We start from the raw sequence: 21,705 nt of genomic DNA, 5'->3' as shown, positions 1-21,705 counted from the left end.
GAAACGAGGAAAGGCTCTCACCCCTATCGGAGTATCTTATGCAAGTCTGTTTGAAAGGCTAAAGCATGTTGGCTTGATTGAGCCGCTCCCCGCATATACTCTAGATCCACATGCAAGAAACTTTGATCCGGCAGCGCGATGCGCATACCACTCCAATGTCATAGGGCACAACATTGAGAGCTGTCGTAATATGAAAGGGGAAGTAGAGAAAATGATCCAGGAAGGGCGGATTGTGATCAATAACAGTGACATGGAGCACTCGAACCCTATCGAGAACTTGTTGACGGAGGTTGATGATGTTGAAGCTGGTAATGGTCTTGGCAGTATTGATGCAAAGCTCAGTGGCTAAGATGCCAGTTTTGATAAAGTGGGAGGACGCTCCGTTCCTCGATTAGCAAGAGAGAAGCTTTTGATGGTTTATTTTGTTGTTATTTCTGTTTCTCTGGATTATTAAGGTTGTAATTCGGATTTTGTCTTGTGTCAAACCTTCTTATCTTTCCATTTTGTCATAACGGTTTGTTTAAGTTTTGTCCAGGCTATTTTAGGATTTTATTCTGGTTGTTTTGTTTGTTTTGTTATTCAAACCATCTCGCCGGTAGTCTAAAGCAAATCCGGTCCTTTATTATTTCCAGTTTTCTTTTTGTTTAGTCCTTTTATCATTTTTATTCAACGCCAATTCTAGTGACATGACATGCGCACACAGTTTGGGCCTAGTCTTTAAAGTTAATCATAAAACATTGGAGAGGTGATCAGAACATTTAAAGGAAATAAGGACGGTTTGAAATTATTCGGAGCTCGAGTTATGTGGAACTGGGGCAAGTAAAACATAAAGAAAATCGTTAAAGGCAAGATTCGCCAACATGATAATGAGAAGTGAGAGTGTCGCCCAACGGTGCTTTAGAAATGACAAATGAAAAAGCAAACGTGTGAATATAATTGTCAAGTCCAACACCATCGGAAGAGACTATAAATCTATGTTCAATTATGTTGTTTGCACTTGGCATGTTTCGAAGACATGACGAAGGCATTTTGTTCTGCTACCTAAACACTTTATCCTTTGTTACCCCTTTTGAGCCTTATTTGTTTTTCTTTCGTACCCCTCGTTCGGAATCAATAGCAACGACTAGGAAATACGAGCCTGGAAGGTAAAGAAAAAAAATCAACAAAAAACAAAAAAAAAGAGAAAAATGATAACAAAAAACAAAAGAAAGTTAGAAGAAAACAGAGGAATTGGGAACTACGTTTGACCTGATTCCTCAAAGAGGATACGTAGGCGCTTCACGGCTCGGTCATAGGGTACATAATGGCCACAATGGTCACAGTGTACATGGTGTGATAAAAATTAAAAAAAAATTAAATAAATAATCCCCAAGCAAGAAACTAGGACAAGGGTTGCGCTTGTGGTAAGCAAAATTGGTTCCGAAGGTTGTAATTTTGAACCCCAAATTTATTTTGTTTTGAGCCTTTAATACCCTTTGTTTCTAGCCTATCCAAAAACCCACATTACGGTCCAAAGAAAGACCTTCTGATCAGTCTGCAAAAGATGCCAAGTTAGACAAATGAGAGTCTTACCGGTAAATATAACATTATGTTCCACAGCAGAAAGGACTCTAATATCCAGCAGAGAGAGTCATACCGGCAACACTCCAAATCCCCAGCTGGAAAGTGATACAAATGAGAGAGTCTTATCAGTGAAAATCTTCACGGACACCATAAGGCGATGAAAGCTGAGAGAAAAACCAAAATGAGAGAGGCTTGATAGTGAAAACCCTTCGGGCACTACAAGTCGAATAAGATTGAGAATCAGATGGGGAATTGCCAATTGAAGGTCTTGAAAGACGATTGACGGCGGAGGATAGGCCACATGTGCATGTCATGACCATTAGAGTCGATATCTGCATTTGATAGGTTTTTATTTATAGTTTCTTTTGTTAAAGAGTCATCTTTTTCCTTTGTCTTTTATTCTGTTCCTTTTTATATTTCTCCTTTCATAGAAAATTCCCCAGTAGAGTCTGTTTGGTCAGAACCAGTGGGAAATGACTTCAAAATAGGCCATCAACTTTCCAATTATGCAAGATGAGATCTGGCTAGTACATCCAAGTGGTATAGTCAGCAAGGAACAAGCGCAAGTCCAGTGTCAATAAAGATATCCCCAACAAAAGGATTAACGAGTGTCAAGAGGGATATCCTTGCCGAAATCAAAGGTTATTAAACCTCAAGACCAGAGCCCGTGGACAAATCAAGGAGAGCAATGAGCATGATTTGGGAAATTCATGTGAGACTAAAAGGTCGGGAAAATGACAGTTTCCGAACTATGCCACAAAAGAAGAGGGATATCCACAGCAGAAAGGGATCATTCCCAGCAAATAATATCATCCCCAACAAGTTGTGGAACGCAGAGCAAGGAAGGAGAAAGGGAAAGCCATCCCCAGTGGGAGTATCACAACCAACCACCACGTTTTAAACTAACAAATTTTGTTTGGATTTGAAACAGGTAAAGGAAATGGCATCGATGTCGGAAATGCATGCCATAAGGGAGATTGTTAAACTGGGGCAGAAAATTTTCCTTTAGAAAATTTTCTGGAAGTCAGGTACCCATTCGAAGAAGAATAAAGATAACACCAGTCTCAAGGGAAGTGGTCTTTGAACCAGTGTTGCCCCCAATATAATAAGTTTCAATGGAGGAAGTTGTTCCCCAGCAGACAGAACCAAAGAGATGAAACTGGTGTTTAGAAAAAGCAAAAGCCATTATCATCCCCAGCAGCTTCCAGGAGAATGAAGCATCGATTTGAAGGGATAAAATTCCCCAGCAGTGTTATCCTCAACAACGTTATCCCAAGAAGATAACACTTTTATCCCCAGCAGTGTTGAAAAAAAAATTTGAAGGAGGGGAAGAAAGGAGACTCCCTTAGTGGTATTATCCTCAGCAATCAGGTATCCACCTGGAGAACGAGGAAGAGCAATGGAAGTATTAGCAATCAGGCGTCCACCTGGAGAACAAGGAAGAGCAATGGAAGTATTAGTAGTCAGGCGTCCACCTGGAGAACAAGGAAGAACAGTTGAAGTATCAATAATCAGGAGCCCGCCTGAAGAACAGAATGGCGATTTATTGGTTGAAGTCAGGAGCCCCCTGGAGAACAGAATGGCGATTTATTGGTTGAAGTCAGGAGCCCCCTGGAGAACAGAATGGCGATTTATTGGTTGAAGTCAGGATCCCCCCTGAAGAACAGAATGGCAATTTATTAGTTGAAGTCAGGAGCCCGCCTGAAGAAAGGAAAGGCGTTTTATTTTTAAAAGTTGTTAAAATCTCGCCATTCCAAAGAAAGGAATGGCATTTTTGAAAAGTTGTTGAAGTCAGGAGCCCCTCTGAAGAACAGAATGACGATTTATTGGTTGAAGTCAGGAGCCCCCTGAAGAACAGAATGGCGATTTATTGGTTGAAGTCAGGAGCCCCCTGAAGAACAGAATGGCGATTTATTGGTTGAAGTCAGGAGCCCGCCTGAAGAAAGGAAAGGCATTTTATTTTTAAAAGTTGTTGAAATCTCGCCAACCTAAAGAAAGGAATGGCATTTTGTTTTTAAAGTTGTTGTTGAAGTTGGGAGCCCGCCCATAGAATAGAGGAATACATTTCAGTCTTTACATTTCAAGTGTTGAAGTTGGGAGCCCGCCCATATAACAGAGGAATACATTTCAGTCTTTTTAAGTGTTGAAGTTGGGAGCCCGCCCATAGAACAGAGGAATACATTTCAGTCTTTTCATTTGAAGTGTTGAAGTTGGGAGCCCGCCCATAGAACAGAGGAATACATTTCAGTCTTTTCATTTGAAGTGTTGAAGTTGGGAGCCCGCCCATAGAACAGAGGAATATATTTCAGTCTTTTCATTTCAAGTGTTGAAGTTGGGAGCTCGCCCATATAACAGAGGAATACATTTCAGTCTTTCCATTTCAAGTGTTGAAGTTGAGAGCCCGCCCATATAACAGAGGAATACATTTCAGTATTACATTTCAAGCGTTGAAGTTGGGAGCCCGCCCATATAACAGAGGAATACATTTCAGTCTTTTCATTTCAAGTGTTGAAGTTGGGAGCCCGCCCATAGAACAGAGGAATACATTTCAGTCTTTACATTTCAAGCGTTGAAGTTGGGAGCCCGCCCATAGAACAGAGGAATACATTTCAGTATTACATTTCAAGTGTTGAAGTTGGGAGCCCGCCCATAGAACAGAGGAATACATTTCAGTCTTTTCATTTCAAGTGTTGAAGTTGGGAGCCCGCCCATAGAACAGAGGAATACATTTCAGTATTACATTTCAAGTGTTGAAGTTGGGAGCCCGCCCATAGAACAGAGGAATACATTTCAGTCTTTACATTTCAAGCGTTGAAGTTGGGAGCCCGCCCATAAAACAGAGGAATACATTTCAGTATTACATTTCAAGTGTTGAAGTTGGGAGCCCACCCATAGAACAGAGGAATACATTTCAGTCTTTTCATTTCAAGTATTGAAGTTGGGAGCCCGCCCATACAACAGAGGAATACATTTCAAGATCAAGTCAGAAAACAGTAAAACAGAGGGTTACAACAGGAATTCCCAGTAGGAAATAATAAAAATCCCCAGCACCGGGAAGCAGAAGGTTGCAGCAAGAGGTCCCAGCACAAACTCAAGTGCATGTGTCAAAAGGAAGAAAAGCATCGGAAGAAAAGCACCGGAAGAAACGCAAGCAGACAAGAAAGCAAGGCAACAAGAACAAATTGTAGTCTAGCCTAGCTTCTTGTTTTCTTTAAGCACGGTGTAACAAGGAGATTGATAAGCAGTGGTAATAGCATGCAACAACAGTAATATTGCAGTCCCACGGTAGTCCCAGCTACCAAAACTTCCCGAACTACATTGACCTGATTCCTATTTAGCTCAGGATATGTAGGAAACCTTTGAAGCAAAGGTTCGGTTAAATCTTTTTCAAAAAAATGCTTCACACGGAGTACTCGGATGGGCAAAAATCGCTCGCTTTATCTTTGCACGAAAACCCTTCGTGTCTTCGGGCAAAGAGGGACAGCTGTAAGCACGTGATTTTTGCCCAATATGAGAATTACTCCCAAAAAAATCAAAAATAAAATGATTTTTCTTGGTGTGCAATTTTGTGATATTTTGTGATATTTTTGAATAATTATTTGTATTTGTCTGTGCATGTTTATTTGTTAAATTAATAAAAATACAAAAAATGTCGCATTTTGCATGTAGGATTTAATCCTACAATTGTTAGTAATTAAGTTTGTTTTACAAAAAAATAAAAATTACAAAAATAGGCATCGTTTGCATTTTTAGCATTTAATGTCCAAATATACAATTTTATGCTTAATTATTACTTAATTGTGAGTTAATTATTATTGGGAGTTAATTTGCGCTTTTATAACTTAATTTAGTTCTTAATAATAATTTAAGTATTTTTATAATTTAGTTTTAGAAAAATAAAAGAAGAAAAGAGAGCGAAAATATAAAGAAAATCGGATTGGGCCACTTCTTCAATTGTAAGCCACAGGCCCAAAAAATAGTCCAACCTTCCCTACGACCCGGTCCATTTCAAACCGAGTCGATCTAATCCGTAACCCAAATACCCAACACCCCCTATCTTGTAAAACAAAACAAAAGAAAAACCCAAACCCTAAAAAAACCAAAACCATCCGCCACCCCCCTCCCTATCTTCTTCTTCTCCAAGCTTCACCAAGCTCCAACCATGGCTACCCAACGTCGACCACCCTCCAATCCACCAGCCACCGCCTCACGACCAGCTCCTCCACCGCTGCTTCGTCTTCTTCTCCGCCGGAAAACCATCGACCAAGAAAAAAAAAACCAAACGACCCTCGACGAGCTGCTTCACAGCTGCGTCGTTTGCTTCAGCTTTCTTCATCACCATATTCCTCCTCGATGACCATAGCTGCTGAACGCAGCAACAGTCAACGACCATGGTTTCTTCGCCGCTGCTGCTGTTTCTTTTTCCTCCATTGTTGATGTTGCCGCTGCTTCGTTATCTTCTCCAACTCCTCCGAGCTTTGGCTGCTTTGAGTCGTCACTGCTGCTCACGTTTCTGCTTCTGCTCCCCGCTGCTTTTGCTGTTGCTTCATCTTCTTCGTTTCGTCAAAGTTAGAGGGTCTTTTGTTGAGTCGAGGTTCGGTACGTCGAGTTTTCTGTTCGAGTTTTGGTTGGGGGTCATCAAAACAGTCCCTACATAGTCCGAGGTCATCGTTGGTTAGTCGTGGTTCATCATTTCGATCCGGTTAGTAGATTTTGAGTTTTATTTTTGTCCGTATTTCGTTTTGATTTTTCTCGAATCTAAAATCGGTAGATGTTTGATTTTTGTTTTGTTCATGTTCATTGTTTTGTTAATTTTTCAGTTGTTCATGTGAAATTGTTAGTTTAATATTTGTTAGATTCAAATTGAAATTTAATTAATTATTTCTTCAATTTGTTTCATGTATTTTATGTATTTTTCAGAAATTGTTAATATTGTTAGATTCAAGTTTAAGCTCATAATTGGTTCTTGTTCGATCTTGTTATTTGTCTAAAAAAAAAGAATTTAGTTGTAGTCGGGGAATATGTTGGTTTAATCATGTGAATCCGTCATGTTTTGTTGTTTAAAAATAGATTTAATTCATGTTCATACTTTGTTTGATTGTTCTTGAATCCGAAATTAGTATAAGTTTGATTTTCCTTGTTTATTGTTTATCATTTATGATTATTTCTTGAGTTTGTCTCATAATCTTGTTTAAGTTTAATATAGGAATTGTTGGTTGTAATGTTGTTAGAGTTGATTTTAAGTTCAAATGATTATTGAATTTAGAAATCTGAATATACTTGTTTGTTGTTGTTGTTGTTGAATCTGAAAGTAGGTTTGTTTGTTGCTAAAAATATTGTTCAATCAAAATTTTAGTTGTTCTTTGTTGTTTAATTTGTGTTCGTGTGATATTGTTGTTGAATTGGTTCAGAAATCATGTTCATGTGATTTGTTGTTTGAATTTGTGTAGAAATTGGTCATATTGGCTATATTTTGGTTGAGTTTGATTAATTGATTTGTTATAGCTGATGGGGGTAGTTTGGTAAATTGCAGCACGTTCAGGGGCTGTTACTGGGTTGTTACTGTTGCTGGGCTGTATTGTTATTACTGCTGCTGATTCTCATCTTCATCTTCTTTTGTTTCCAATATCAGGTACACAACTGACACGCTGATTATTGTAAACTGAAACAGGAAGCATGAATACGAAAATGAAGAGTTGAAATTCTAAATTTACTTTAATTATATTCTGAATTTTATTTGTATGTATAATTTATTTAGCTTGCAAAAATCAGAATCGTGTAGCTATTTAATACATATAGTGGAACATCCAACGATAGCTTAACGGATGAACTATCTATATATTGCCTAAAAATAAATAAATGGTGTAGTAACTCCGTCAAGTAAAAATCAAACGAATAGGCCATCTAGTAGGAACTTGGTAAAAATATTGTTTAGTTAAATAATATTGGTTAATTTCAGCATGTAAATGGTCTAGGATTAAAATTAGATTACGAATAGGCCATCTAGTAGGAACTTGGTAGAAATATTGTTTAGTTAAATAATATTGGTTAATTTCAGCATGTAAATGGTCTAGGATTAAAATTAGATTACTAAGTTTTTTTTTTAATTTGACAAACTGAGAACATGCCTAGTATAATGTAACTAGGTAATAACATGTGAATAAGACGGCACAGGTCTAGTTTTATGTCATACACGTTGGGCCTGGGCCCGCAGTGGCAACGGACTGTCCTGTTTGTATCATTTTCAGATTTTATGAATCATATTAAAAATTCATCTATAACAACTCAAGCATGTAAATAAATTAAGATATTTTCTCTTTTATTTTGTAGAGACAAATTTCAATAGAAAAATGTAGGCATTTTAGGACTGTCCTTTTAAAAATAAAATGAGACGAGCCTCGCTTAATAAAATGTATATATTGCGGGGCCCTCATAAAATGTATGTGATAATTACTTAGAACTCGGGATCGGCCGCTTAGTGAATTCCACAGTCTTACCCATAAATAATAATACGCTAATCGCTTTAGGCACGATTTTAATAATAATACATTCTTAAACACGGGTGCGCATTTATGCGACCCAAATCCAAATCCCAAAACATTGAATAAAAATACGTTCCGGATCGCGGGTGCATTTTATGTGACGCAATCCAAAGACATGTTTTTAAACGATGTTCACATTCTTTTAAAAATATAATAATAAAAGCGGCCAAAGGATAAAATTTGCACATAAGTTTATAATACGTATTATATCAGATAATCAAGCCAAATATAACAGTTGAGCGACCGTGCTAGAACCACGGAATTCGGGAATGCCTAACACCTTCTCCCGGGTTAACAGAATTCCTTATCCGGATTTCTGGTTCGCGGACTGTAATACAGAGTCATGCTTTTCCTCGATTCGGGATTAAAATTGGTGACTTGTGACACCCTAAATCTCCCAAGTGGCGACTCTGAAATAAATAAGCAAATCCCGTTTCAATTGTCCTTTAATTGGAAAAACTCCTTCACCCCTCGCGGGGGCGGAAAAAGGAGGTGTGACAGAGACAATAAAGTTGCCCTCAAAGCCACCTACAAGGTTTGTGGTCCAAAATCGTCTGCATAATGTGGCACTCCCTACAAAGCGAACAGATGAAGGTTTTGATCCTAACGCTTACAGGCTATTTGCAAAAGCTGGATACAATCCCAATGAGCCGTCAAAGTTAGAGTAGCTCCCATCAGAAGCTGCAATGAGGCAATCACGTGAAGGTTTGGGATACAAGCAACTGTCACCAGTGCGCGTCTCCATTAGAAGGGCGAGAAATAATTATATCACTATAGAATATGAATATACTGCTTCTAACATGACTTTTGTATTTCATCGACTCGGAAAATCAACTGTGAGGACTTCCGTATTTAAGAGATTGGTCCATTAAAGAAGGGGAACAAGTTCCAGAGAAATTATCAAAGCATAAGAACACACGCTTCGCCTAGAATCCAGAAGATCTCTAAGAATTTTCAAAGTTTGGTTCCTTCCAAAATGAGGCAACAAACAAAACTCATGGTTTCATGTACAGAAGTACTGAAGGTAAAGCCATATACTATGGCCTATACTAAGGTAACGTGATGAAGATGAAGAAAGTGTGGGTTCTTGTATCATGTTAGTGCACTAGGCGAGAATGGTATTTCGTCTCTAATGGAGGATGATGAGAAATTTGAGGATGTTTCAGATATCCTTCAACGATGGGGACCCTTAAGATGATGAAGGTGCAAAAGATGTTTCACCTGAACTTGAAGAAGGGGTGAAGACAACAATTGATGCCTTAAAAAAAGTTAACCTTGACACCGATGAAGAACCAAGAACCACCTACCTAAGTGCTTTACTAGAAGTTGATGAAGAGAGCATTATATTGAGTTACTCAAGGAGTACAGGGATGTCTTTGCTTGGAGATATAAAGAGATGCATGTCCTGGACCCGAAAATAGCAGTCCATCACCTTGCAGTCAAGAATGGTGCTCATCATGTTAAACAACCTCAAAGGCGCTTTAGGCCGAACTTGGTTCCCTTGATTGGAACTGAAGTTAACAAACTCATTGAAGCTGGCTTTATTCGTGAAGTTAAATACCCAACATGGGTTTCAAGTATTGTTCTTGTAATGAAGAAAAATGGTAAGATTCCAGTGTGCGTTGACTTCATAGATCTCAACAATACATGTCTGAAAGATGAATTCCCACTTCCTATTCTAGAGCTGATGATCGATGCTACTACTGGGTATGAGGCAATGTCATTTATGGATGGCTCATCGGGCAATAACCAAATTCGCATGGCGCCAAAATATGAAGAGCTTACTGTATTCCGTATCCCCAAAGGTATTTATTGCTACAAGGTAATGCCTTTTGGCTTGAAGAACGCTAGTGCTACTTACCAAAGAGCTATGCATGTCACGACCCATTTTTTGAACAAGCCGGGACCGGCACTCGATCACTAAACATGACCGAGCGAACCATCTCTGCTTACTAAATCTATTATAACTCCAAACTTTATATGCAACAAGGCAATACTCTAACCAAATACTTTTGATTAATTTAAATATTTAAATAAATCAACTCCAAAACTTTATTCGTAGTAACTACTGAATTACTGATAAGTTATTACCAAAAACATCTGAATCTTAACCCAACGACTATGCCTATGAAGCCTCTACTGATAAACTGACGCACTGCTCAGGACAGGAGATTTCCTGGCCAGTTCTCTAAGTAAACAAAAAAATAACTAAATAAAGATAACTCTAAGGAATACTCCACGAACAAAAGCGGAGCTCACCAATAGCACTGGAAGAGAAGGAAGTCCTAACTAGTAGCCTGCTCGTCTGCAAAACCGGTTCCTACGTTGTACCGCAGACCAATGTAGGTTTCCAAAAGAGAACGTCAACACCATCCATTGTACTCAGTGAGTCTCAACAACAGGGGGAAAAACTTTAATAATATATACATTACGAGCAAAGGTTCTAAATGCATGTAAAACATAAAGCTTATAACAATAATTCTAAAAATAATTGCATAATAACAGTTTATGAATATTCTAAAAGAAATTCTTTAATTTTTCTTTCTTATAAAAAAAATACTTCACTTTATACTTAGGGAGTTCCAACTATCCTGACTTAATTTTGTTTCAGTCACCGTGTCATCGGCACGGGTTCTATCCCAAACTGATAGAATAGGCCCAATCCACGAGGTGCCACTCGCTTCATGGTTCTCAGCGCTCATGTATCATACCTTAGCATGGCTATGTAAATTCTCAGCAACGAGACCCTCGGCTCGTGTGCTCCCTACTTTGGCACAAGTAGTTTCAGGAAGTCAATGCCTTGGTCAGGACCCTCGGCCTGGACGATGACCCTTTCTCAGAATAAAGGATACTCCCAAAATCTTTTCTTTCTAAAACTTCTTCTTGTGACTTTTCAAGTCTAGATCTTTTCTTTATAGAACATCATGTACATGCTCATGCCGGTATCCTTAAATGTAAAGCATGGCATAAGAATTAAATAAACATGTAAAAGTATTTCTAAAGATTCTTGCTTCTTCATAAATTTTCAACATGAAAATAGCATATAAGAATAACACAAAAACTAAATATTTATGCACGTATATCATAATAAATCGTCTAAACTTTTGCTAGAACAATTCTAAGTTAATAGACATTCACTCGCTCCAATTAAGTAAATATAAACTCTTTTAAGCAATTCATCAAACACCTTGTATGCGTGCTTTTGTGAGTTAAAACACTTTAGTAAAGGGTTGTATCAACTCACCTCAAAACTTCTCGAGCCAATACATAGGCCCCAGTCCAATGGACACCAGCCAAACAATGGATTCTACAATAACCAGTGCATTTTAATTAATTTTAAAATTTCGCACCTAAACACGGAACTTTACTGTTGATATAGAGAAAGAAGGGAATAACTATTCAGTTCTTACCTATTGCTAATGTAGGGTAATTAACAATAGGGAATTTTATATACCTGAGTTTGAGAATTAGTGATTTGTAAATAACCCTAGATTTTTCGTTGCATGCGTGATAAGAAGCCTATGTTTCGTACTGTTCTGTTTTTCGTCTAAGGCAAAAGCCTTCCGCCCTTTTTGATGAATCAGAACGTGGGTTATGTTTCTCTTAAGGCTTGGAGCCTTTTGTTTTCCAATAGCCCTTTTATGGGCTTTTAGGCCCCCCTCCCCTTTTTTTAACTTAACTAATAATTAATGATACCCACTTTTAATAATTAATAATTTTAAAATTATTAACATTTTCTTAATTGTATATCCAATTATATATATATATATATAATTTAGTTCTATAGTTAGTGTGTCTCGAAACTTTTATAAATTTGAGGAGTGTTACAATCTTCCCTCCTTAAAAATATTCGTCCTCGAATGTTGCTAGGGCTTTACTCTTAAGCTAACAATTATCCCTTAGGTCCTTGAACCTCTTAAATTTTTCTTAGCACTACTCACTCTTCCAAGGGACTCAAAATTTTGGCTAACTCCCTAAATTTTCAAAAATTTTGGCAGAGTTTCCCTTGTAAACTGGACTATCCAAAAAAATATCCCTGTCACAAATACCACAATTACATCAACAACAACCAAATATACCATAACAGCCCATTCATAGGCACCATACGCAGCTCATAAATTAATTAATTACACTCCGGCAAGGAGGTACCACGATAACTAACAAGAATCTAAAGCACAACAACTTTAACACAAGTAAATCACTTTAATGAATTAAATATACTATAGCATAAACTAAACTACTACAACAACTAAGTATAATCTAGAAAGGACAGAAAGACTTTCTAACTTGTATTTAATAAATGAAATATAAATGTCAAATCAAACTTATGTTCACATACATTTTTCCTCAAATAAATATGGATATTTCTTTTCATATCTTCCTCTACCTCCCATGTAGCTTCTTTTGAATCATGATTACTCCACAAAACTTTTACCGATGCTAAATCTTTTGTTCTCAACTTTCTTACTTGCCTATCGAGAATTTCTGTAGGTACCTCTTCATAAGTTAAACCTTCTTTAATTTCTATGGCATCGACAGTTATTATTTGCGACTCATCATGAATGTACTTTCTAAGCATAGACACATGAAAGATAGGAGACACAGAGGACAACTCAACGGGTAGCGCTAGCTTATAAGCCAGGTTTCCTTTCTTTTCTAGAATCTCATAAGGTCCGATAAATCTAGATCTAAGCCTCATAACTCCTTTCATTGGTGAAACTTTCAAAAACACCTTATCACCAACCATGAAATCTAACTCACGATGCCTCTTGTCAGAATAAGACTTTTGACGACTATGAGCTGCTTTAAGTATTTCTCTAATTAGCTGAACTTTCTCCAAGGCCTCACAAACAAACTGTAGACCAATCAACGGCACCTCGGATGGTTCAAACCAACCCATTGGAGACCTACATCTCTTCCCATACAACACTTTATAAGGAGCCATACCAATGCTGGCATGATAGATGTTATTGTAAGTAAATTCTATAAGTGGCAAGTGATCATCCCAATTACCTCCAAAATCTATAACACACGCACGCAACATATCTTAAAGAGTCTGAATGCTCCTTTCTACCTGGCCATCGGTCTGTGGATGGAAAACGGTGCTTAAACTGACCTTGTTACCTAATCTTTTCTGAAATGCCTGCCAAAAATGCGTCGTGAACTGAAGGCCTCTGTCAGATATGATTGAAACTAGAGTACCATGCAATCGGACTATTTCTTTGATGTACAACTGCACATACTGCTCTGCGGAATCTGTCGTCTTTACTGGTAGGAAATGTGCGGACTTTATTAATCGGTCTACAATAACCCAAATTGAATCATGTTTACGGTACGTGCGAGGGAGACCTACTAAGAAATCCATATTAATCATCTCCCACTTCCACTGTGGTATCTCTATATCATGAGCTAGGCCACCAGGCCTCTGATGCCCGGCTTTGACTTGCTGGCAATTTAAACATTTAGCCACATGATTTGCTACTTATTTCTTCATGCCTTTCGACCAATACAACTCTTTCAAATCCATATACATTTTGGTAGCACATGGGTGGATAGAGTACCTCGAACTATGAGCTTCCTCCATTATGGCCTTCTAAAGACCATCTACATCAGGCACACATAACCGATCATTCAACTTCAAAACTTCGTCACTTTCTAGAGTGAAAGCAATGATTTCTTTGTTTCTGACTCCTTCTTTTAATTTCACTAAGTACGGATCTTTGTCTTGCCTAGCCTTAACAAGCGCAACAAAGGAGGATTGCACTAAGGCATAAGCAATTATACCTCCTTCTTCGGTCTCATCCAATCTAATTCCATCATTTGCTAGTTTTTGAATTTCTCGACCCAAAGATCGCCTTTGTACTGCAAGATGGGCCAAGACACCCATTGACTTCCTACTAAGTGCATCTGCTACCATATTAGCTTTGCCCGGGTGATAAAGGATATTAATGTCATAATCTTTCAATAGCTCGAGTCACCTTCTCTGTCTCAAATTTAATTCTTTTTGCTTGAAAATGTACTGGAGGCTTTTGTGATATGTAAACACTTCAGAATGCTCGCCATAAAGGTAGTGTCGCCATATTTTTAATGCAAACACCACTACTGCAAGCTCCAAGTCGTATGTGAGGTAGTTTTCTTCATGATTCTTTAACTGCCTGGAAGCATAAGCAATAACTTTTCCATTTTGCATAAGAACACAACCAAGGCCCACTCTGGAGGCATCACAATATACTATGAACCCACCCGAACCTGTCGTCAAGGTTAACACAGGTGCAGTGGTCAACCTCTTCTTTAACTCTTGAAAACTCTACTCATAAGTGTATGACCATTAGAACTTAGTAGCCAACTAACCCTAAGAAACTCCTGATTTCGGTTGGCGTTGTCGGCCTAGGCCAGTTCTTGACTGCTTCTGTCTTCTGAGGGTCTACTTTTATTCCTTCACTAGATACCACGTGGCCTAAGAATGCCACTGACTGCAACCAAAACTCACATTTTGAAAACTAGCTCATTCTCCTTCAAGGTCTGCAAGGCTATTCTGAGGTGTTCTGCATGATCTTCCTTGCTCTTAGAGTAAACCAAAATATCATGTATAAACACAATAATAAAGGTATCCAGGAATGGCTTGAAAACTCTGTTCATGAGGTCCATGAATGCAGCTGGAGCATTTGTCAACCCGAAGGACATCACTAGAAATTCATAGTGCCCGTAGCGAGTTCTAAAGGCTGTTTCAGATATATCCTGTTCTCTGATTCTCAAATGATGGTACCCCGACCTCAAGTCTATTTTTGAAAAGTACTTTGCACCCTAAGGTTGATCAAATAAATCATCAATTCTTGGCAGTGGGTACTTGTTCTTAATGGTAACTTTATTCAACTGCCGATAGTCGACGCACATTCTGAGAGACTCATCTTTCTTCTTGACAAACACGGGGCACCATGGTGAACACTCAGCTGGATGAAGCCCTTGTCAAAGAGGTTTTTCAACTGTTCTCTCAACTCATTAAGTTCTACTAGAGCCATCATATAAGGAGGTATAGTTATGGGCTCAGTGCTTGGCATGAGATCAATGCCAAAGTCTATGATTCTTTCAGGAGGAAGCCCGCGAAGGTCATCTGGGAAAACTTCTAGAAATTCTCTAACAACTGGCATAGACTGAAAAGTTGGTGGTTCTGATTCTGGATTAATAATGTGAACCAACTAGGCGAGACACCCCTTACCGATCATTCGTTGTACCTTAAGGTAAGAAATAAACTTTCCTACAAGTGATGCTGAACTACCCTTCCAGTCTAAGACTTCTTTATTTGGAAATTGGAACCTGACTATCTTGGCATGACAATCTAACATGGCATAGAAGGAAGATAAGTAATCCATACCCATGATCACATTGAAATCCGCCATTTCTAATTCTATGAGATCGATTTTGGTGTTGCTACCTTGGACTGAAACTATACAACCTATATAAACTCTTGTGACTTTCACTGACTCGCCAACTAGAGTAGATACTAGGAATAGCTCACTAAGTTGTTCAGGTTCTAGTCCGAGGTTAATTGCAAAGTATTGAGTCACATATGAAAACGTTGAACCTAGATCCATTATGGCATAAGCATTATGTGAGCAGAATAAAAGTATACCTGTAATAACTTCTACAGATGCTTCTGCACTCTGACGATCAAGTGTAGAAAACAAACGGGGTTGTCTCCCTCCTTGAGTAACTCGATATGCACCTCTGGCTGCCCTATGCCCGGCTTGATTATGAGAACCACGAGCCTGGGATGGTGCAACTGGAGTAGCTGAGGAACTAGAAGGACGAGTTGATCTACCACTGAAATTACGTTGCAACTTTGGGTAGTTGGACTTTATATGACCAATGTCTCCACAATGATATCAATCATGAAACCCGAGCTTGCACTGACCTAAATGTTGCCTCTTACATGTTCCACAAAGACCTTGTTAGTGTGAATGTCGCTTAGCCTGACTCTGACTATGTAAGGATGATGTCCTAAAATTCTGATTCTAGTGAGACTGATTTCCATAACTCTGAGTACGTCTAAAGGAAGACCCACCACCTTACTGATGACTAGACTGAGCTGGTGCTAATGACTCCTTATTAGAGGAATCCCTTCCACCTCCGTTGGATGTACCAGTAAACCTGCCCGCTATCTGGGCTTTCTTGTTATGCTATTTTTTCTTCTCTCCTTTGACGTTTGTCTTTTTCTAAGTGCTTGGAAAAACCCACAACAGAGGAGAAGGTCGTCATCCCTACTATTGCAGCTGCTATAGTATCCTTAATGTGGTAAGCTAAACCGCTAACAAACCTACGAATCTTTGTTTTTTCTGTCTTAACCATGTGAGGAGCATGCTTAGCCAACCTTTTGAATTCCATGTAGTACTCTTGCACACTTTTATTCCCTTGCTTGAGCTGTTCGAACTCTGTAGCCTTAGCTTCCCTATACTCTTCTGGGATAAAGTTAGTCGTGAAGGGCTCTTCAAACTCTTCCCAAGTAGGTGGACCATCATCTTCATCTCTTTCCTTTCCCCACATCTCAAACCAAGCGCCAACCACATCTCTAAGCTAGTAAGCAGCCAGCTCCACAGCTTTATCATCAAATGCTTTCATCACTCAGAGGGCTTTCTTGACACCCTCCAGCCACAACATTAGATCTTCTTCAACTATAGAACCATGGAACACTGGAGGACTCAAGTTCAAAAATTCATTCACTCTTGAGAACTCAAAATTGTTCTGTCTATTTGATTGAGGTGGAATCTTACCTTTTCTCTCGTTCTGGTTGGCCACAAAGGCTTTAAACATCTCTATAGCACTGTTGATAGCATTATACATCTGACCCACCTCGGGATATATAGTTGCCTGAGCTGGAGCTGCTATTGGGGGCAGCACTGGATCCTGAGGTACTAGATCATCATGCTCCACCCCTTCTTCATGTTCAACCCGGGGTACTTGAACACCCTTTGTGGATTTACCTTTCCTTTTATGAGTTGGAGCGTTTTTAGTTCTGCCTTGAGCCACAATGGTAGCAATAGTTTCTTGAGCAGCATCCCGAGTGTCGGTGTCAGAGTTGCGAGTACGAGACATTTCTGCGAGTTTTGGAGAAAAGAATACATTAGATAATTTCTTAGAGGTAGGCTCTACTGCACGATCTAAAGTATGAAAAAAATGAGACTTTTCCTAAATGTTTGTACCCTCTTGTTTATAAGTATGGCGCTCTTCATACACATAAACAAGACTCTACTAACACGGCTTCATAGACCCCTAGGACTCCATAAACCTGAGGCTCTGATACCAAGTTTGTCACGACCCATTTTCTGAACAAGCCAGGACCGACACTCGATCACTAAACATGACCGAGCGAACCATCTCTGCTTATCAAATCTATTATAACTCCAAACTTTATATACAACAAGGCAATACTCTAACCAAATATTTTTGATTAATTTAAATATTTAAATAAATCAACTCCAAAAATTTATTCGTAGTAACTACTGAATTACTGATAAGTTATTATCAAAAACATCTGAATCTTAACCCAACGACTATGTCTATGAAACCTCTACTGATAAATTGACGCACTACTCAGGACATGAGATTTCCTGGCCAGTTCTCTAAGTAAACAAAGAAATAACTAAATAAAGAACTCTAAGGAATACTCCACGAACAAAAGCGGATCTCACCAATAGCACTGGAAGAGAAGGAGGTCCTAACTAGTAACCTGCTCGCCTGCAAAATCGGTTCATACGTTGTACCGAAGACCAATGTTGTCTCCCAAAAGAGAACGTCAGTACCATCCATTGTACTCAGTGAGTCTCAACAACAGGGGGCAAAACTTTAATAACATATACATTACTAGCAAAGGTTCTAAATGCATGTAAAACATAAATCTTTTAAGAATAATTCTAAAATAATTGCATAATAGCAGTTTATAAATATTCTAAAAGAAAATCTTTTCTTTTTCTTTCTTATAAATAAAATACGTCACTTTATAATTTGGGAGTTCCAACTATCCTGACTTAATTCTGTTTCAGTCACCGTGTGATCGGCAGGGATTCTATCCAAACCTGATCGAATAGGCCCAATCCACGAGGTGTCACTCGCTTCATGGTTCTCAGCGCTCATGTATCATATCTTAGCATGACTAAGTAAATTCTCAGCAACGAGACTCTCGGCTCGTGTGCTCCCTACTTTGGCACAAGTAGTTTCAGGAAGTCAACGCCTTGGTCAGGACCCTCGGCCTGGACGATGACTCCTTCTCAGAATAAAGAATACTCCCAAAAATATTTTCTTTCTAAAACTTCTTCTTGTGACTTTTCAAGTCAAGATCTTTTCTTTATAGAACATCGTGTACATGCTCATGCTGGTATCCTTAAATGTAAAGCATGGCATAAGAATGAAATAAACATGTAAAAGTATTTCTAAAGATTCTTGCTTCTTCATAAATTTTCAGCATGAAAATAGCATATAAGAATAACACAAAAATCTGAAAATTTATGCATGTACATCATAATAAATCGTCTAAACTTTTGCTAGAACAATTCTAAGTTAATAGGCATTCACACTCTCCAATTAAGTAAATATAAACTCTTTTAAGCAATTCATCAAACACCGTGTATGCGTGCTTTTGTGAGTTAAACCATTTTAGTAAAGGGTTGTATCAACTCACCTCAAAACTTTTCGAGCCAATACATAGGCCCTAGTCCAATTGCACCAGTCAAACAATGGATTCTACAACAACCAGTGCATTTTAATTAATTTTAATATTTCGCACCTAAACACGAAACTTTACTGTTGATATAGAGAAAGAAGGGAATAACTATTCAGTTCTTACCTATTACTACTGTAGGGTAATTGACAATAGGGAATTTTATATACCTGAGTTTGAGAATTAGTGATTTGTAAAGAACCCTAGATTTCCGTTGCTTGCGTGATAAGAAGCCTTTGTTTCGTACTGTTCTGTTTTTTGTCTAAGGCAAAAGCCTTCCACCCTTTTTGATGAATCAGAACGTGGGTTCTGTTTCTTTTAAGGCTTAGAGCCTTTTGTTTTCCAATAGCCCTTTTATGGTCTTTTGCCCCCCCCCCCCCTTTTTCTTTTAAATTAACTAATAATTAATGATACCCACTTTTAATAATTAATACTATTAAAATTATTAATATTTTTCTAATTGTATATCCAATTATATATATATATATATATATATATATATATATATATATATATATATATATATATATATATATATATCACTATAGGCAAGATAAAAATAATAAATATAGTAATAATTTAGTTCTATAGTTAGCGTGTCTCGAAACTTTTATAAATTTGAGGAGTGTTACAATGCAGAACATTTTTTATGATCTTCTCCACAAGAATGTCGAATGCTATGTTGATGACTTGGTGGTAAATTTAAGAGAGAAGAGCGGCCACTTGAAAGACTTGAGAATGGTGTTTGAGTTGCTCCGGAGGTACCAACTTAGGATGAATCCATTGAAATGTGCCTTTGGAGTAATTCCTTGGTTTCATTTTCTGACATCGAGGGATCGAAATTGATCAAGCCAAAGTGGATGCCATTTTGAAAATGCCTGAGCCTTGGATATTCGTGAATTGAAAAGTCTGCAAAGAAAGCTAGCATACCTTAGAAGATTCATATCAAACCTCGCTGGGAGGTGCCAAGCATTCAGTCGCCACATGAAGAAAGATGTTCCTTTCAAGTGGGACCAAGCTTGTAGCAATACCTTTGAAAGTATTAAAACTTACTTGATGAAGCCTCTAGTTTTGGCAACCCCTATACCCGGAAAGTTGTTAATATTATACATTTCGGCACAAGAAAGGTCTGTTGGAGCACTGTTGACCCAAGAAAATAGTGAGGAGAAAGAAAACTCCCTTTACTACCTAAGCAAGATGATGACACCAAATGAGCTGAATTATTCGCCAATCGAAAAGTTATGTTTGGCCCTAGTCTTCTCAATTCAAAAGTTGAAGCACTACTTTCAAGCTCATGTCATTCGCCTTGTTTCTAGGGCAAATCCCATCAAATTTGTAATGTCAAAACCCGTCCTTAGTGATCAACTAGCAAGGTGGTACCTCTAGTTTCAACAATTTGAAATTTTGTACATTCCTCAAAAGGCTATAAAAAATAAGCGTTAGCGGACTTCTTGGCAAATCACCATATACCTGATGATTGGGAGCTAACTGGTGAACTTCTTGATGAGTAAGCAATGGTCATTGAAGTTCAACCTCCATGGAAGATGTACTTTGATGGTGTTGCACATCGCGGAAGAGCTGGTGTTGGTGTAGTATTTATAACTTCTCAAGGTGAAGTTCTACCCTACTCTTTTAAGTTGACGCAACTCTGCTCTAACAACGTTGTTAAGTATCAAGCACTAATACTTGGGCTTGAAATGGCTGTCAAAATGAAGCAACTACAATTGCAAGTCTTTGGTGACTCTCTGTTAGTGATCAACCACCTTTTAGGTAGTTACGAGATCGAGAAACCTGAACTACACCCATATCATGATTATGCTAAAAAATTAATGGGGAGGGTCAGTGACGTGACTATTCAACATGTGCCAAGGAAAGAAAATAAAAAGGCTGATGCTTTAGCTGCCCTAACTTCATCGTTAACCCAGCCTGATCAAGCGCAAGTTACTGTCTGCCAAAAATGGGTAGTATCGCCGCCAAATGAGGCTGATGGTGAAGAAAATGAACTAAAGCATCTTGTAGTTGTTTCTGAACCCGAGAAAGAAGAATGGCGACAACCCATTATCGGCTACTTAAGTTGTGGGATAATTCTAGAAAATTCGAGGAGAAGGACTGAAATCCGTCGTCGTGCACCTCGCTTCCTTTACTACAAAGATACTATATACAGAAGGTCATTCGAGGGAGTACTCTTATGATGCTTAGGGGAAGAAGAAGCACTCCAAGCTTTGCAAGAGGCACATTCTGGGTATATGGGTCACACCAGTCTGGACCAAAGCTCCACTTCTATATAAAAAGGATGGGATATTATTGGTCAACGATGGTAAAAAATTGCTTGGACTACACTCGAAGATACAAGGCTTGTCAATTCCATACGAATTTTATTCATCAACCTCCTGAAGTGTTGCACCCGACTATTGCATCCTGACCGTTTGTCGCTTGGGGATTGGATGTTGTTGGACCACTACCAAAGTCCTCTGGTGGCACCTATACATCTTGGCTGCAACTGACTACTTCTCAAAATGGGTTGAAGTTGTTGCTCTTAAGGAAGTAAGAAGGAAAATGTTGCAAGTGTCATCCGAGTAAACATTATCTATCAATTTGGCATTCCTCGTTACATAATAACAAATATTGCAAGTCGTTCGACAATAGGTTAACAAACAAGATTTGTAAACTCTATGGCTTCAAGCAACGTAACACTTCTATGTACAATGTTTCCATCAATGGTCTAGCCGAGGCATTCAATAAGACTCTATGCAACTTGTTAAAGAAAGTTATCTACAAATCCAAATGGGATTGGTATGACCGTATGGAAAAAGCTCTGTGGACATATAGGACAACTCACCACACACCAACACAAGCGACCCCTTATGCACTCGTTTATGGAGTCGAAGA

At 38.4% G+C, this 21,705-nt stretch overlaps 2 protein-coding genes across 2 annotated transcripts; both read right to left on the bottom strand.

Annotated features, from left to right (window-relative positions):
* Nucleotides 1–12,228: 12,228 nt before the first annotated feature.
* LOC138883957 (uncharacterized) lies at nt 12,229–13,992 on the bottom strand. Its single transcript, XM_070164683.1, has 3 exons — nt 13,707–13,992; nt 12,445–13,127; nt 12,229–12,273 (listed from the first exon to the last, which is right to left on the bottom strand). Exons 1-3 carry the CDS (start codon nt 13,990–13,992, stop codon nt 12,229–12,231), a joined length of 1,014 nt encoding a protein of 337 aa, XP_070020784.1.
* Nucleotides 13,993–14,974: 982 nt separating this feature from the next.
* Nucleotides 14,975–16,646, bottom strand: LOC138883956 (uncharacterized). The gene is made up of 4 exons (XM_070164682.1): nt 16,420–16,646; nt 15,736–15,926; nt 15,338–15,687; nt 14,975–15,256 (listed from the first exon to the last, which is right to left on the bottom strand). Exons 1-4 carry the CDS (start codon nt 16,644–16,646, stop codon nt 14,975–14,977), a joined length of 1,050 nt encoding a protein of 349 aa, XP_070020783.1.
* Nucleotides 16,647–21,705: the final 5,059 nt, after the last annotated feature.

Source organism: Nicotiana sylvestris, chromosome 12, assembly GCF_000393655.2.
Source record: "Nicotiana sylvestris chromosome 12, ASM39365v2, whole genome shotgun sequence".
NCBI lineage: Eukaryota > Viridiplantae > Streptophyta > Magnoliopsida > Solanales > Solanaceae > Nicotiana > Nicotiana sylvestris.
The sequence above is the reverse complement of the archived record's forward strand: the minus strand, read 5'-3'. Positions and strand labels throughout refer to the sequence as shown.

Excerpts from the sequence above, each read along its gene's own strand:
- LOC138883957 (XM_070164683.1), bottom strand. The coding sequence starts at position 13,992 with ATGGGTGTCTTGGCCCATCTTGCAGTACAAAGGCGATCTTTGGGTCGA. Across the intron at positions 13,128-13,706 it reads ATGTGTGCCTGATGTAGATG|ATTTTGGAGGTAATTGGGAT; the intron begins GTCTTTAGAAGG and ends CGTGTGTTATAG. Across the intron at positions 12,274-12,444 it reads ATATTTATTTGAGGAAAAAT|ATTCTTGTTAGTTATCGTGG; the intron begins GTATGTGAACAT and ends GTTGTGCTTTAG.
- LOC138883956 (XM_070164682.1), bottom strand. The coding sequence starts at position 16,646 with ATGTGGGGAAAGGAAAGAGATGAAGATGATGGTCCACCTACTTGGGAA. Across the intron at positions 15,927-16,419 it reads GAAAAAACAAAGATTCGTAG|TGGTAGATCAACTCGTCCTT; the intron begins GTTTGTTAGCGG and ends ACGTAATTTCAG. Across the intron at positions 15,688-15,735 it reads ATCTGTAGAAGTTATTACAG|GTTCAACGTTTTCATATGTG; the intron begins GTATACTTTTAT and ends TAATGGATCTAG.